Source organism: Cavia porcellus, unplaced genomic scaffold, assembly GCF_034190915.1.
Source record: "Cavia porcellus strain 051 isolate PalLab524CR breed Dunkin Hartley unplaced genomic scaffold, mCavPor4.1 scaffold_7, whole genome shotgun sequence".
Taxonomy (NCBI): Eukaryota; Metazoa; Chordata; class Mammalia; order Rodentia; family Caviidae; genus Cavia; species Cavia porcellus.
The window spans coordinates 63,307,091-63,325,240 of NW_026947490.1; the positions used below are offsets into that span (position 1 = coordinate 63,307,091).

Genomic DNA, 18,150 nt, shown 5'->3' on the forward strand with positions numbered 1-18,150 from the left:
TTGCAGCATAAGAGAACTATCAATTGAACACAAGTATGTCCTGCATCATAAATATAATAAAGCATGATCAAAATACACAGTGAATGTTTAAATTTTAAATGTTTTACAGTGGAAAACATATTGGCATTAATCTCCTTCAACATATTCCTGCTTACTCTGAACATACTTATCCTATAATTCTGTCACTTTCTGAAGCTGTTCTGTAAGTCTTTTACAAGGTGGATCACAAACTGCAAATGCTGCTGCTGAGTGCCATCTGCGGAGAGGCAGATGCGTAAAACGCGATGGCAAGTCCTCCTCCAAGCAGCCCGGGTCTGGCACGCCACTCATTTCTGGTTCTCCTTCCGAGTCAAAATGACCATGAAAGTAAACATACTGGACATACTGCACATCAAGGCAGCCACAAATGTGCAGCTTGAAACATGAAAGAGTGTGTCCAGACTACCTCAGAAAGTAGCAAAAACAAAAGGGATTAGTGCTCCTCAAGTGAGGGGCAGCATTACAAGGGTAATTAAAGGCAACGTATCTTTTACTGGAATCAATTTTTAAGCATGCACTGTTCTTTTCAATCACAGCTCGTCATCAGGGACACAGCTCAGTGGCACAAGTGCCAGCCTGGCAAGTGCAAGGTCCTGAGTTTGATTCCTGGTACCAAAACAAAGAAACAAAATCACACCTCAAAATTTTAAAAACACTCTTTTCAAAAATTCCTGTTAAGCTGGGCATGGTGGTACAAACTTGTAAGCCCAGCACTCAGGAGGCTGAGGTAGGAGGATTGCTGAGTTTCAGGCAGCCTCGGCTTACATTTGATCAAGATTGTCTCTAAATAAATAAATGAATCCTTATTAATAATGAAAGGACAGACATTCAGTAACATGCTTACCTATAAATAACATGGAATGTTTTCGTGCAAATTTCAGGCCTTCATTTCTATCAACTTCACGATTTTCCTAAAAGATAAACATGATGATAAACATGATGAAGAAAAGCTACTAAAATACAGAATAAAAATTCCAAGTGTCTGCCTTCTTACCTTATCGATTTTATTTCCAACTAGCATGTTTACTATGTCATTTCTTGTACAGTATGTTTCCAACTCATTCAACCAATTATCCAGCTTAACAAAGGTGTCTCTTCTTGTGACATCATAAACTGAAACACAAGCAGTCATTCATTAAGCACTAAAAAGAGGCAATAACATCATATTTCTGACATGTAGCTGGAAGCTAACACCACCATTGCCAAATCTTTCCTGTTAGGTCTTCAGTGCCTAATAATGACCATACGGATGCATATGGATGAAACAAGGGTTCAAAAGGCACATGTAACACATTTCAATCTCATTAACACATGTGGTAATTGAAATGAAATTATATACTTGTCTGGCAACTGAAACCAATTTCCCAAAACAATAGTGTTCCTGTTCATAATAATTAAAGGAACTCTGTCTAAATATGAGCGTTTAGGTCCAATTCTTTTATATAAACCTAAACACACTTTGATAAAAGTACAGTACAGTCAGTGAATGGGATCTTGAGTGCCTTCTCTATTATCTCTTTCACCTTATTAATTTTACACAGAAGGCTACTAATTTAAATCGTTTTCTAACAGTTGTTACAGTTTGTGTCTAGATGTCCCCCCAAAGCCTCATGCAGTCGTGAGGGGTGGGCTTTTCAGAGACGGCTGAATCCACAGCTTGCGACTGATTCATGGTCCAGTACTGGGACGAAGGCTGTGAGTGCCATACTCACCCTGGGGCAGGCAGCCGCACACAGTATAAGGGACAGAGGGGGCTTGCCCCTCTCGTTGCTTTTTGTCCTTTGCCACCACGACCTGCTGCCCCTCTGCCATGTGCCACCCTGCCTTGCAATCAGCTGATTACAGAATGAAACCTCTACAAACTGTGAGCTAGATTAACCTTTACTCCATCTTGGGTGTTGAGTATTTTGTCTCAAAAATGGGAAAAGTAACTAAAGATAACAGTTTCCCAGGAACATGTAGCTAAGAACTTTTTCCCAAATCACACTGAGAACCCATATGCAGTCTTCAATTTTGTTTGACTATAACTGTTAAGTGTGTTGTACATTTTTTTTTTTTTTTTGGTACTGGGGATCAAACTCATGACTTTGCACTTTCCAGGCAGGTACTCTTGCCACTGAGCTAGTATCTCCAGCCCTTGTGCTTTTTCTGTTTGTTTTTGGTTTTGAGACAGTGTCTTGCTGTGCTGACCTCCAACTATGTAGTCCAGGATGGCCTCAAATTTGAGGTTATCCTCCTGCCTCAGCCTCCCAAGTATTGAGATTATAGGCAGGTGTGTGCTTTCTTCTCCTCTTGCTCCTCCTCTTCTTCGTCTTCATCATCCCTCCCCTCACACCTTTATCATCATTGTTGTCTTCTCTTTTTTTGGTACCAGGAAATGAACTCAGGACCTTGTACTTACCAGGTTTTTGCCAGGCAGGCGCTGTGCCACTGAGCTCTCTCCCCAGCTCTGTGCTTTCTTTCATAATCACAACTGATAGAACATGTTCTACTAAGCAACAAATATCCTCCCTTTAAACATGGAAGCCAATGTTAATTCACTGATGTATACAGATCAGTGCTTGGGAATAATCCAAGGCAGACCAACACATATGGGCACAATGTCAGTTACATCCTCATTAACATGTACTTTTAGTCAAAGAATGTGATTTTATCTTATTTTTTAATTGCTATGCAAAGACTTGAACAAAATTTTAAAAGTTTTAGTATCTATTAAGAAAAAATGAATTCAATATAACTGTAAGTTATATAAAAGACCTATAAAGGAGAATTTATTTATCTTTTTATTTTTGTCTTTTCAAGACAAGGTCTCACTATGCAGTTCAGGCTACCCTTGAGCTTACTTTGTAGCCCAGGATGGTCTCGAATTTGCAAATGATTCTCTTGCCTCAGCCTCCCAAATGGAATGTGCTACCATGCTCAACTCGTAAAGGAGAATTTAAAAAAAAAAAATTATTATCTTCCCTAGACTAGGGAAATAAAAAGCAAACCCCAATAAATACTACTGTAGAATACAGCATATGTAAGTAAAAACTTACCTAATATAACACCCTGTGCACCTCTATAGTAGCTGGGAGTTAATGTTCGAAACCTCTCTTGACCAGCAGTATCCTAGAAGGGACAATTATTTTTAAAAAAAGACATAAAATGATGGACTTAGAAAGCCAAACAGCATTATTAAATATACTATCAATGCACAAGCTAATTAAACAGCTCAGACAAATATTACAATGAAGCACAATAAATAAATACTGACTTAGCTCTATAAAATACAGTGATTGTTAAGGTTTTCTGGCATTTTGGATTAACAATTTATCAAACACAAAACTTCATTGAAAGCCATAGTTCTCTTGTTGCAAAACCAAACCCTTTGGGCATCTTTGTGTCCAACCCCCCAAGACTATGACTTAACAGAATGCAAATAAATGTATTTTATTTATTTATTTATTTATGTATGTATGTATGTATGTATGTATGTATGTATGTGTTTATTCATTTTTGAGGCAGAGTTTCACTGTGCAGTTCAGGCTGGCCTTGAACTCATTTTGTAGCCCAGGCTGGCCTCACACTCGAAATGATCCTACTGCCTCAACCTAGTGGAGTGCTGGGACTACAGGTGTGAGTCACCACATCCCAGCCAAAAATGCAAATTAAAATAACTTTCCAAATTATTCTAATGTTGAATCAAAGCTGGGAACCACAGATTTAAAGAGAAACATACAGAGGTATCTTATTTCAAGTAAGGAACTTTTAGATTGGGTTTGTATAAGGATTTTCATGTTTTTTTTTTTTTTTTAAAGGAAAATGAGTAGTAGTAAACCACTCCTTATATTTTTCTGACTTGTAGTAGGGATCATGAATTACAAAGGATGTACTACATTAGAAACACAAATTTGACAGGAGACGGGGTCTCACTGTTCTGAACTCTGGTCCACAGAGCAATTCTTGCTATATGATAGTTGTTCCAAACCTGACCGGGAAGGAAGAACTAATCTCTCAAACCCAATCTTCCAGGCCTATTTCCTTCTGTGGGCTTTCTACCTCACTATTGGGCTGCAGCTTCAGAGTCCCTGAGGTTATACAAAGCAGCAGGTGGTGAGCTGCCAACCTTAGCTCACCATCTCTTTTATTATGTAAGAATGTATTAAACAAAGTCTGGCCCATTTACATATTACCCTATGGCTTGATGTAGGGTTGGACTTTCATTACCATGTGGCACTTTAAGAAAAACTTTGCAATGCTGCCATGGCAGCCCATGCTTATAATCCCAGAACTCAGACAGCTGAGGCAAGAGGATCACCTGAGCTACATGGTAAATTCAAGCCCACTGAACTACACAGCAAGACTTTCTCTTAAAGAAAAAAGAAAAAGCTTGCAGTTGGCTGAAAATAATCTGAAAGAAAGTAAAGACACATATCAAACCGCAAGTTAGTTATTGGGTCTCACTGTGATAAATTTGAGTTTTGCTACAGGACAAGCAGTGAAATATATAAACCTAAGAGAGTTTTAAGACTGGAGGCGGTTTCAGTAACAGAATGTCTTTGGCTGGCTGAAAGAGAGACTGTTATAAGACAACAGAATATTTGAGGAAATTTACAGTCCCAGAAACAAAAGGAAAATATTTTCTTTCTTTTTTTTTCTTTTTCACCAGGGATCAAACTCACAATCTTGCACTTGCCAGGCGGCTATATCCAAGCTCAGTTTGCTGCTGAGCTATATTCTTAGCAAATAACTTTCCACATAAACCACTTTAAACATCATCCACTCTTCCACAGATAAACTTCCATGAATGCAGAGTTTTTTTTTTTTTAACTCTTTGGAGAAGCATGTTTTTATTTCATTTTTAAAAACATCATTTTAATTTTTCAGTACATAATGATCACATTCTTAAATCTTATATCCTCTTTCTCTCTCCTCCTCCCTCCAACGCTTCTTTCCTTCCAAATTTACAAAAGCTCTACTTTTATTTTTTTTCATTCTTTTTTCTTTCAATACCCTTTCTCTTTCCTCCTCTGCCGTCTCTTTTTTCTCTTCCCATTTGAACAAATTCTACTTCCTAATATCTCTGTCCCATTTTTCTCCTTAGTTATACAGTACTGTGAGTTTCTCATACAAGTAAAGTTATAAATGCCAATTGTTTTGCTTCCAGATCCTCATCTCTGTAGAAACTAGTTCTCTTGGTTACCATGATTAAGTAAAATAACAGTTAAGATTAAACTTTCTAAACAGATACATATACAACATAAAAATGGTTTCTCTGTTTACAAAAATTTTCTTATAAAACCTGCTTCTGATATTAAAGTTATTCAATGTGCATATTTACCCACATTTTCAGGAACAATAAAATAAAACTACATAAAGCAGACTTATCATCTAAGCCAACCATAATTTTGATGACATGATACACGTTGATATTTTGATTTAATAATCACTAATAAAATCTCACATGGATCCCCAACAGTTTTTTTTTATCACTATGATCAAGGGACCAAAACTTAATTTTATAGGAAAAATTCAAGGCAAATCATAATGATGCAATTTCTATGTTTATACCGTCACTTTAGAAAACAATTGGGAGTGCATGCACTTGGGTTATATACAGAGAGAGGTATAGTTACATATACACACTCCAAGTGTTCACAGCCTCAGTTTAGTAGCTACTTGAGAAAATCTCATTCATAAAAACTAAACAGCTGGGTGTGGGGGCACACACATGTAATACCAGTACTCAGGAGGCTGAAGTTGGATGGTCATTGTATGGTTGAGGTCAGCCTGCAGTACATAGTGAGACTAAGGCTACCTTGAACTACCTAGCAAGACCCTACTGCAAAAAAGCAAAAAACAAACAAAAAACCTAAATAAAAATTATGTTCTAAAAGGCTATATACCTCAGAAATTTACTTATATGCAAACATCATAAGTTAACAACATTCACTGTACTCAGTATACACTGTAACTCTTGGAATTCCATCATGCTAACCATTTAAATCAGTACTACAATCTTAAGAGAAAGAAAAGGCTGTATTTAAAAGATAAGACTCGGTTTTGGAACAGAAAATTTGGAAATTTAAAACTTAGCTATTTTTCCATAAATGGAAGTTTCATTTTCCTAATAAATAATTTTAGGCAAGAAGCAAGTATGAAAATAATGCAGTTCTAAAATCTTTTTGTTATGATAGGAAAAGAGCCACTCTTTTGATGTAAGGAATTCTGTCCATAACTCTCTAGTGAATGGACTTCCAGTGGCAGAAAGTGAATATTTGAATGAACTGTTGAATGAACTTTATCAAGTCTTCACTGAGATCAACTTCAAAAACTGCCATGAAGAAACACAAAATAAAAATTAGAACTGCATTTCCAATTAAGATAGCCATATAACCTAATATTTTAAAAGTAAAGACAATACCATGAAATGTTCCAATGTTCAAACATTACACATGACTCTGACATCTTACATGTGACTATTTACAAGACAGTCTTGACATCTTCCGTTTACTAACAAAAATGTTAAAATAATACTTGGGCAAAGGACAAGACCCTGTTACAAAAGCACTGGATCAGGATTTATCTAACTACATACTGAACAGTCAGAAGCCGAGCTTTTGCTTGTCTGTTTTTAAAATCAGGGATATGTAAGTGTTATAGTATCTTTGTAAGACCAATGAAGCACACCTTTGTCTCTAAGCTGTGTTTTTATCTTCTGATGAGGTAAAGACAGGAAAAGTTATTAAAGACACAATGGATAAATCAAAGGCTAAGATCTTGAAAGGCTAAATAAAACGAAAGGAGTGCAAGTAAGACAATGGTGTAAGGGGAGGCAATCCAACAAAAACCTCAGACATCAGGAGCACGCACTTAGCGTACACAGTGGAGGCGGAAGTACATGTAACTATTTGATTGATCCCTGAAGCTGCAAGGTGAGAACTCACTGTATATCTGTAAATAAAACCATGGGATTGGAGAACTATAGATTCATATATTTCTAATAGTCAATGGAAAGGCATTCCTAAAATAGGGTGTGAAGAAAATAAACTATCAGTCATGAAGAAAATAAATTATTTGACCATATACCTACTAAAGTCTTGGTATGGCAAAAACATCCTGTCTTTCATCTTTAGTAAGATTTGAGTGTATGTAACAAGCTGGGAGAAAGAAAGAATCCAGGTCATATGACAGAGTCAGTATCACACTTATGCCTAAGAATATAACCCAATATTAAGATTCATGATTTTTATCCTTAATGCAGTTTTTACTGGTACAGTTTTAGATACAGCAATGATCGCACTCTTGTGGAACTCGTACCTGGACACAATATACACAGTTCTTATTTTTTCCCATTCCCCTCCCCGCCCTTCTGCCTCCTTCCCTTTATTTACAAAGATTTCTTTCCATTTTATCTTTATGTTCTTCTTCTTTTCCCTTTCTTCCTTTCCCCGCCACACCTCCCTTGTGCCTCTTCACATTTGAACGTTTCTATACTATTTCACAGTATCTATCCTCCAGTCTGGTCCTTATTTAACTTGCATTGTTCTCACATCAGAGACTGTCATATTTAAATGTGTGTGTCTGATGTATTTCACGTAAGAATATGGTCTCAACTGAGACCAAAGATAGCAGCAGAGAAAACAGTCTCTCAGAGAGTCGCCATCCAGATACTGGAATATAACATTGTAAGGAAGAGACAATGGGAAATAAAGTGGGTCCCCTGGACCCAGAAGGGTTTGATGTGCAAAATGAAGCCCAGAGAGAGTGTGAAAAAAAAAAAACTTGAATGCAGAAGTCAGTGGTAGCCAATGGCACCTTCTCCCTAAGATGGGACTCATGCACGACAGGAGAGGTTCAAATCTGTGAACGCACAGTCATGGTCACACTGATGGCTGGTGACTCCAGAGGCCCCTGCAGAGAGATACAGCAGTAGAGGGCAGCAGTGGACATTAGTCCTCCAGTAGGAGAGAGCAATTGGCCAGGAGCCATCTTGGAGACAGGCTAGCTGAGCTCAGAAACCAGAACTGCTGCCGGCTCCATCTAGCAGAGGTTCCTGCTGGGCTAAGACCAGCAAAGCTGCTCGGGCAATGGTGAGCCCAAAGTGCCTGCTCTCAGGGCAGCCTGCTGAGGTTATGCACTATCCCGCCAAAAAGCAACTGCTGGCTTGCTGAGATAGAGCAGCACAATGTGGGACTCTTGTCTTCATAAGGTGTCTACTAGTAAAATCAGAGAGAACCTTCAAAGTGGACAGTTACTCTTTTTCTCTTCTTCCTTCACTGTTTCTGTATGAGTGTGAATGTGGTTCCTAGACTCTTTGTGGGTGTGGTTCTGTTCTGTTCTTCCTTTTATCTCTTCCATCTCTCTTTCCTTCAGTCTTCTGCAGCAGTTTCCCAAAATTGGTGTGATTCTCCTTTGTCTTCCAACCTTACTTCTAATCTCTTCCTCTTCTTCCATTTCTCTATGTTGTCTTTAATCTATTTTAAATTTTAACCCCGAGGGCAAAATTGACACTAAGGACTTATAGTCTGCATATAATTTTCTGGTTTGTTTTATATTCTGTTATATAATCACAAATCTACTCATACAGTTAAAAGTAGAAAATCAAGGCTTAGCTCAGTTTGTTGTTTTCTAGGATGTGTTTGATGCTATTGGTACCTCTCATAGTCAAAATTGACATAACTGTTCAAAACAGCTGTTGGTCCTGGTATTTCATGACTGACTGAGATTGACAAGGGTCACAAAAAACACTGTGCCACCATACCAAAGAACCATGAACTGGGCAAACAAGCAACAAATTCTCATCTCCAACAAACTGAAGAGGTAAGATCTTCCAACAGACTCAAAATCCAAAATTCAGCAACACCAGGAAGATACCTCAGAGAAGTAGTTATCACCTAAGGATCCTAAATACTAGCAATAAGGCAACCCACCATAGGGAACTTCCAAGCATCACTCCAGGAATTAAACTAAATAAAGAGAGGAAATAAAATAAGACATCTAAGCAAAATGCAATCCCAGAAATCCAGCCCACCACAGGCAAATCCAGGGACAATGAGGTGGGACAACCCAAAAGGTGATTAACAGGACTCTCTGAGTGGTAACAACAAAGCACTTAAATAAGGACATGGGAAAAAAGGAATCAGAAATAATCCCTCAGACAACCACAGAGACCACTAAAATATACCAATGTTAGAGTAGATACACACAAAACACAGGCAAGTTTCAGAAAATTATGGAAGCACAGCATAGGAGAGAAATGGAATCCATAAAGCAGATTCAAGCAGATATCCAGGAGAATAAAAACTTTGCTGAAAATATTTGAAGCAGATTAGGCCAACATGAGGACAAGACCAGGAAAAGAAAGATTTCTCAAAAGCAGCAAGGGACCATGAGAAATCAACCCAGCAGCGGCTAGATGAGGCGAGTAATTGAAGGTTGTTTGGAATCAATGAAAAAGCAGAAGATCCCACAAATGACATTAAAAATGTTCAAACATCATAGCAGAAACCTTTCCTGGTAAAGAAAAAGAATCTGACACACTGATAAACAAGACATATAGTACTCCAATTAGCCATGATCCAAAAAAAATCTACAGGGGCTGGGGATATAGCTTTGTGGTGTGAGTGCCTGCCTAGCAAGCGCAAGGTCTTGAGTTCTATCCCTGACACCAAAAAAAAAAAAAAAAAAAAAAAAAAAAAAAAAAAATCTACAGCCAGGCACACCAGACTCAACATTCCTAAAATTCCATACAAGAACAGACTCCTAAAAGCTGTAAAAAAAAGAAACAAAACACCTATAAAGGAAAGCCCACCAGAATCAGGGCTGACTTCTCACCACAAACTCTCAAGTCAAGGACTGCACAGAGTGAAGTATTTCAAGTTCTACAGGAAAACAGCTTTCAACACAGACTGATGTACCTTGCAAAACCATCTTTCAAAACTGATGGATCTGATGGAGAAATAAGATACTTTCATGACAGAACACCTGAGGAAATTTATGATCACCAAATCAGCGCTATAAGATGCTCTGAAGGACATTCTAGAAAGAGATAATAAAGACTACAGCTCCACAAACCCCAACAGAAAGAATCCACCAGGGAAGGCAAATAATTAGAGGGAGCCACAGGAAAATAACATGACAAGGATAAGTCAATACGTATCAGTTATAATCATCAATGTTAATGATCTCAATTCATCAATTAGACACAGACTGACAGAATGGATCAAGACCCAAGATCCAACAATAATCTGCATACTGGAAACACATTTAATTAAAAAAGAAATTTACAGACTGAAAATCAAAGGATGGAAAACAATACTCCATGCAACAGGAACCCCGATAAAAGCAGGAAAAAACTATTCTAATTGCAGACAAAGTGAATTATAAGCCAAGACTGATTAAGAGAGATAAAGAAGGTCATTACAACTTCCTAAAGAGAACAATCTACAGCAGTCTTGAGAAAACAATCATAAACATACATGCAGCAATATCAGTGTAACCCACTATATAAAATAATTACTAGCGGACATGAAAAATCAAATAAGCCCTAAACTTAACCCCACAGTCACAAAAAGATAGTATTAGTTACACAAAAAAAATCAATAATAAAATATTAGAACTAAATCAAGCTTTAGAACAAAAGGACCTAGTAAATGTCTATAGAGAGTTCCACTTACAATATCAGAATACATATTCTTCTCAGCAGCACATGGGACAGCAGAACATTCTCCAAAACAGATCATATACTGGCTCACCCAACATGCTTAATTAAATGCAAAGGAACTGAAATTTTCCCATGCATACTATCAGACCACAGAGCAATGAAACTGGAAATCCATGGCAAAAGAAAACACAAGAACTTCATAAACACATGGAAATTAAATAGCACCCTACTGAACAACCAATGAGTCACAGATGAAATTAAAGAAGAAACCAAACAGTTTTTATAGTTGAATGATAATGACAATACAACACACCAGAACTTGTGGGACATAATGAAAGCAGTCTTCAGAGGAAAATTTACAGCAGTAAATACTCATATATCAGGAAAACACAGCAAATGCATATAGCCACCTTAACGGTAAGCCAACCTCAAACCACACTGTAGTGTAATTTCAAGTCAGGGCCTGTGATGTCCTCTACCTAGTCTTTGTTGCCCAGAAATGCTTTACTATTTTATGTCTCTTTTGGTTCCAAATGAATTTTAGGAATGATTTTTCTAGTTCTGTGAAGGATGCTAATGATATTTTAATTGAAATTGCATTAAATTGTAACAATGTTGAGAATATGGACATTTTTCGTAGCTTGGTCCTTCTGACTCAAGAGCAAGGGATAGCTTTCTACTTTCTGATTTTGCCTTTGATCTCTCTCTCTTTTTTTTTTTTTAACTGGTACTGGGGACCAAACTCAGGACTGCCTGCTTGCAAGGCAGGCGCCTTTGCTGCTGAGCTAAATCACCAGCCCTGATCTCCTTTTTTAGGATATTTTCAATGTAAAGAACTTTTACTTCCTTTGTTAGATTGATTCTTAAGTATTTCTCTTTTTTGATGTTATTGTGAAAGACATGGTTTCCTTAATTTCTCTCTCAATAAGTCTGTTACTTGTATATAGGAATGCTACTGATTTTTGAGTGTTGACTTCATATAACTGAATTTGATTATTAGATTTTGAGTCTTCTGAAAGAGAAGAACAAGTCTGTTTCTATGAGGGAGGAAATTATAAAGATCTGAGCAGAAATTAATGCAATTGAGACTAAGAGAACAATATAAAGAATTAATGAATTGAAGAGTTAGTTCTTTGAAAGACTAAATAAAATTGATAAACCCTCAGCCAATCTTAACAAAAAAGGACTCAAATAATGCAATTAACAATGAAAACAGTGAACTAACAACAGATCCTACAGACACCTGTAAGATTATTAATACCTATTTCAAAAACCTTTATTCTAATAAGATGGAAGACACAGAAGAAATGGACAGATTCCTGGATACATATGAATTACTGAAGATGAATCAAGAAGACATGAAAATTCTAAATAAACCAGTATTAGTCAATGAAACTTCAGATGTAATTAAAACCAACAAAGAAAGGCCCTGGACTTGACGGATTCATGGCTGAATTCTCTAAGAAATTTAGAGAAGATCTAATGCCATTACTCTTTAAAATTTTTAATGAAATTGAAAGCAACCTTATTCCCTGTATTACTCTTGACACCAAAACCAGAGAAGGGTCCATCCAAGAAAGAGAACCACAAGCCAATCTCTCTAATGAAAATATATACAAAATCCTCAATAAGATACTGGCAAAAAGAATGGCAGCAAATTATCAACAAGATTATATACACCATGAAAAAGTAGAATTCATCCCAGGAATGCAGGGATGGTTCCACACATGTAAATCAATAAATGTAATTACACCATATCAACACAGCCACGGACAAAAATCATCCCAATGCAGAAAAAGCATTTGACAAAGTCCAACACCCATTCATGATAGAAACTCTACAGAAACTTAGAATAGAAGGTCTTTATTTCAATCTGATTAAAGCCATCTATGACCAACCAACAGCCAACATCATATTAAATGAACAAAAACTCAAAGCTTAGGGGACAGGGATTTGACTCAGTGGCTTAAGCACTTGACTGGTTAGTAAGAGATCATGAGTTCAAACCCAGGTACCAAAAAAAAAAAAAAAAAAAAAAAAAAAAAAAACCTCAAAGCCTACACTCTAAAACAGGAATAACACAAAAATGTCTACTATCACATTCCTATTCAATACAGTTTTAGAAACATTAGCCAGAGCAATTAGACAAAAGAAGGAAAAGGAATAAATATAGGAAAGGAAGATATATATAACTATCATTATTTGCAGATGACATGATTCTCTACATAGATGATCCCAAGACTAATGATTTTAAAGATGAATGTAGGTGTGGGAAAATGTAGCATATGACAAAGCTGGTATTTTTATTATAGACTTTACTCATGAAAAAGATGCATGTTAATATATTAATAAGCAAAATATATTAAAAATAATTTTAATGTGATCAATAAATACATGATAAAAACTAAAAAGATATGCACACAGGAACCAGAGATAGAGCTCAGAGGCATAAGCACCTGCCTGGAAAACACAAGGTCCTGTGTTTCATTCCCAGTTTCAAATAAACAAAATGAACAAAGATATGTACACAGTATAAGTAAAAAAGTGTCACTCAGAAGGTAACAATGGAAACGACATGTAACACTAACTTCTACACCAATTAAAATGTGTAAGAGAATATGAGGGCCAGGGACACAGTTCAGCAGCACAGCACCTGTACTGCAAGGTGAGGTCCTGGACTGGATTCCCAATACCCTCTCCGAAAAATAAAAGAGAATATGAAAAATATCTGGTGGAAGTAAAAACTGAAAAACAAGGCTTCTGGATGTGTATCAATATTAATCCTCATTCTTTACTTCTGGGTTTACATCCTAGGGAATTACACAATTGTCCACAGGTGTACAATCAGGATGCTCACTGGAGTACTGCTTAGTTTTGTGAAAAACTAGTATCAATTTAAGTTTCTTTCTCCAAGAGTTGATTCAATTACCATACAGTCATAAAAGGAATACCAGGTAGCCATTTAAACTGATAATATCTGTTAGTCATTGACACCAAAAAATGTGCACATTTTGTGAATTGATCCCAGTTTCAGAAGACTGTATATATACACACACCTATGTCTAACAGTATGTATCATGCACCTAAACATCTTAAAGAATATTTACTAAAAAGCAGACACTTTTTTTTTTAAATTTTATTTAAGAGGAAAAAGAGAAAAACACAGAACAAAACAAAGCGGTGTAAGGGTACACATAATACAGAACTACAAAAAAAAAAGCAGTAAGAAATCACCTGTTAATAGCTTACATATTATCATCTTGAAAATAGTTGCTCAAATCACAGTATCAAAGAATACAAAGTGGACATTCAAACAGAGAGACTGCAAACAGACACTTCTTAAAGACAAATGTTTTCTCCACTGCTTTCTTTCTGTCTCAATTATCCTTTACAGAATAAGCCAGTATTATTCTTATAGTTCAAGGAAACCTTTCTTTTGGGAAAAATGTAAGCTTAGGGTACAGATGGCTCATCACTAGTACCCACCAGAATTTTCAACAGGCAAGCAGTTAACGAGTAAACTTAAAAGAAAAATGTCACTGCAACCATTAAACCTCAGTTCCTACTCTAATTTGTGTATTTCACAAAGCAGTAACAAGGAAAGTGAGGAAAACCAGGCCTCCGCTTTGGTACAAAACCTGACATTCTTAAACTGTTCAATATATTTTACTATTGCCTAGTCCAACATTTTCCAAACTGTTTTCTGATATTACTATTCTGGTTGATGTTAAGTGGGAGGGGCAAGTAAATTAATAATCATTTAAAACATGACACGTTAGGTAGGCATGCTAGCCTAAGCCCATAATCCAAGCACTCTAGGAGGCTCAGGAGGATGATCACAAGTTTAAACTTAGCTCGAACAACTTGGGAATTATCATTATATAATTCATGGACACTATGGCTTCCACTTACTGATGAACAGGAAGCATCTAGCATTTAGCCACCATGCAGAAGTATATCTTCATTTGATGACTGCTGAACAGTTCTAATATTTATCATATTATGAGATATATATTTAGGGACTGGGGATTTAGATCAGCGACATAAGCACCTGCCTTGCAAGTGTGTGGTCATGAGTTCGATCCCCGGTACCAATTAAAAAAAAGATACATATCTAATCACAGCACATGCAAAAATTAGGTATATATTTTTATAAATATTTATACATTAGCGATCATATTTAGAGGAACTCAGAGACAGACACTAAGCCTCTTGATGTTGACATTTGAAACCTTTTTTTTTTTTTTGTCTTTTTCATTTTTATCGGTACCGGGGATCGAACTCACGACCACCTGCTTGCAAGGCAGGTGCTTATGCCGCTGAGCTAAATCCCCAGCCCCTTGATGTTGACATTTGATGCCACCTTATTCAGTACCAGCATGATTTAAGTGTAGTTTGCAGAGTAACGTAGATCAGAACTGTAGGATTTGCAAGGAAATAAAAAGCAATAAGACAAGACAAAGTACTAAAAAACAAATCCAAAGTTGGCAAACTCAAATTGCATAAATATTTATACTAACAAAGCAGAAAAATCATTCTTTCCCTAATCATCACTTCCTTTCTGTTTCCTCAACAATTCAGTATTGGTTCAGATGGTCTTTGTAAAACTCTAATAGAACAAACATATCTACCACCAATTATTCTCTCTAGCAGACTGTGATATTTTTTAATTCTCTAGTTTTAAAAATATTCTGAAAGGAAAATACATTTCAAAAACTTAAATAAAACAAAATACATTTCAAAAAGTTAAACAAGTTTTGCCTATTTACCCACTCAAAGACATGTATAACCATATAATGTGTCTCTTAACAGGCATCAAGTATCCCAAAAGTATTTAATACAAGTTCTTTGTTCACATCTGCAACACTAAATAAATCACTTTCTACTTTCATAAAAAGTACAAGTTTAATGCTTATGAAACGCTTACCCATATTGCAAGTTTAGCCTTATTTCCATCCACTGAAATTGTTTTCACTTTGAAGTCAACACCTTGAAGAAATGAAAATTTTGATAAGTCATCCAGTATTTTTAAAATTCATTATCAAGAAAACCAAAAAACAGAAAAGCTAGTTTATCAAATACTCAAAATTCACAACCCAAATCCTTGGAATTCTGGCAGATAAAAGAAAAAGTACCACCTAATATCCGTAGCTCAGGATTTAATCAGGTAAAAGGAAAATCAAATGGTTTGGAATTTAAACAAATACCTCTACTTCTTACAAAAAGAAAAAGTAAAACTCAATTTAAGGTGATGATGTACATACTAAAAATCAAAGCTCAAATTATGGTGCTAACACAGAAAAGAGTGCCGGGAGAACATGGCAGAAAAATAACAGCAGCCACAGAGGCTCTCTGAGATTACCAGCTTAGAATCCAGAAGCAGTGCCGTGTGAGGAGTCCTAACTGACGCAAGATGTACCCTGCCGACCCAGGAACGAACTAAGCTGAGAGAAACCAACTGGAAATGCAATCCTGATGCTATAACACGTACAGATAAAATCTCATTGAGGAAGCTGGAGCCCACGCCATTGGAAGCTGCGATTTGAATTTCCTGCTGCCGCTGCTGCGTCCCAATCGGCACGGCAGGGAGAGAGATGCGCGAAAGCTCTGAGAGTGGGAATCTGCAAACCAAACGGCGTTGAGAGCGGGACTGGCAGATGGTGGAATGGAAGAACAGAAAAAGAGGGGAGAATTGTTTGATGGAGAAAATGGAGAAAACAGAATATGTGAAGCAGGTTCAAAGAGATTACCAGGAAACTAAAAACTTTATCGAAAGTTGGCATAACAGCTTGAAAGAAACTAAGGATAGATTATTAGAACTGGAGGACAGATTTGTAAGGTGAGAGCATGAAATGAAAAACTTCTTAAAAATAACAAGAAAACAAACAGCAATAATACAAAGGCTAGAAGAGGATAAGAGGATCTATAACTTAAGAATTAAGAACATAAAAGAAGAAGTAGGGACACAAACAAATGAACTACAAAAGCTATTCACAGAAATAATCCAGGAGAATTTTTCTAATTTAGCAAAAGGTAAAGATACTCAGATGTATGAGGCATACAGGACCCCAACCACCTACAACCCAAACAGAGCTACACCCAGGTATATAATAATCAAAATTCCAGAAATCCAATATAAGAACAGAATATTAAAAGCCGTCAGAGACAAGAAACAGATCACTTACAAGGAAACACCCATCAGAATTACAGCAGACTTCTCAGCACAAATCATCAAATCACGAAGAACGTGGGGGGAAATAATTCAAGCTTTGAAAGATAATAACCTCCAGCCAAGATTGATATAGTCTGCACAACTGTCCCTAGAAATTGATGGAAAAACACGGTGCTTTCAGGATAAAGAGGAACTAGGGGAATTTGCAAACACCAATTCAACTCTACAGAGATTACTACAGGATATTCTAAAAATGAAAAATATCAAGATTCCAGAAACAGTGGCAGAGAGGCCACAATGAATGGAGCAGAAAATGAAATGAAGAAGACAAACTGACAACTAATGACAGAAAAAGAGCTCAACAGAAATGAGGCAGAGAAGGTTGGATGGTAGGAACACCCATTTGGAGAAAACAAGACATCATAATAGGTAGTGCTAATTTAATATTCTCTTGTTTTGAAGTCCCATCAAGCTTTTGTTCTTCGGTCTCCATTGGTTTTAACCTATTGTATCTTATTGGATTTTATTATATGTGATAATATAAACAAAAACTTTTATAGACAAGGAGATTATACAGAAACCATTGTTCATTTTCTGTTAGTTGATTCTAAATACCCTGTAATACTATCATTCTCTTGAATGGTTTTACATTGTCATAATATGTTTGATGCTACAGTATACGAAGTTATACCCAAAGATTTTAAAGGAAGAGACACTATGATAACTACTTTTATGTCGAGATTATCTTGTGGTAAAACACTATTTTGCTTAAATGGCTACGTTTTGACCTGTGCTGTTTTGTTGTTATGCCCTCTTTTTTTATCTCTATCTCCTTTTTATTATCTACTTTTTCATTTTTATCCTTTTAATTAAGGGAAAAATAAATAAAAAATAGCAGGATATGTTATAGTAACCCACTGTGATTTCCTATTAACTTGATTTGAAATCCTGTATTGCTCTCACCATCTTGTTTTGACTGATTTTCCTCTATTCTGTTTTGCTTGATAGTACCGAGTTCAAAAGTATAGGCAACAACTATGAAGACAATAAGATTCATTATGACACTCATTCTGGTTGACTATTATCTTCTTTTGAAGTCCTCTAAGGTCTCCAATGTTTTGGTTTTATTGGTCTTATTCTTTACTGTTTTGTTCAATTTTATTATAACTGATGATATAGGCAGTTCTTTTTAAGATAACAAGAGGCATTATGGTAACCATTGTTGATCATCTTGCATTTTGTTTTTATATTATGTATTATGTCCAGCCTTTTGATTTGACTGACTCTGTCC

General features: G+C 36.3%; 1 protein-coding gene across 2 annotated transcripts in view; it reads right to left on the reverse strand.

The window, feature by feature from the left end:
• Positions 1 to 18,150, reverse strand: part of Rab18 (RAB18, member RAS oncogene family) — a 38,518-nt gene that overhangs the window by 2,917 nt on the left and 17,451 nt on the right. Inside the window, exons 3-6 of one of the 2 annotated variants that reach the window (XM_005003229.4) lie at positions 15,615 to 15,676; positions 3,078 to 3,150; positions 1,034 to 1,152; positions 884 to 950 (exon numbers count right to left, since the gene is read on the reverse strand). In XM_005003229.4, the coding sequence (XP_005003286.1) occupies positions 884 to 950; positions 1,034 to 1,152; positions 3,078 to 3,150; positions 15,615 to 15,676 (321 nt within the window). The remainder of the gene's footprint in view (positions 1 to 883; positions 951 to 1,033; positions 1,153 to 3,077; positions 3,151 to 15,614; positions 15,677 to 18,150) is intronic. The other variant, XM_005003230.4, reaches the window with a different exon arrangement.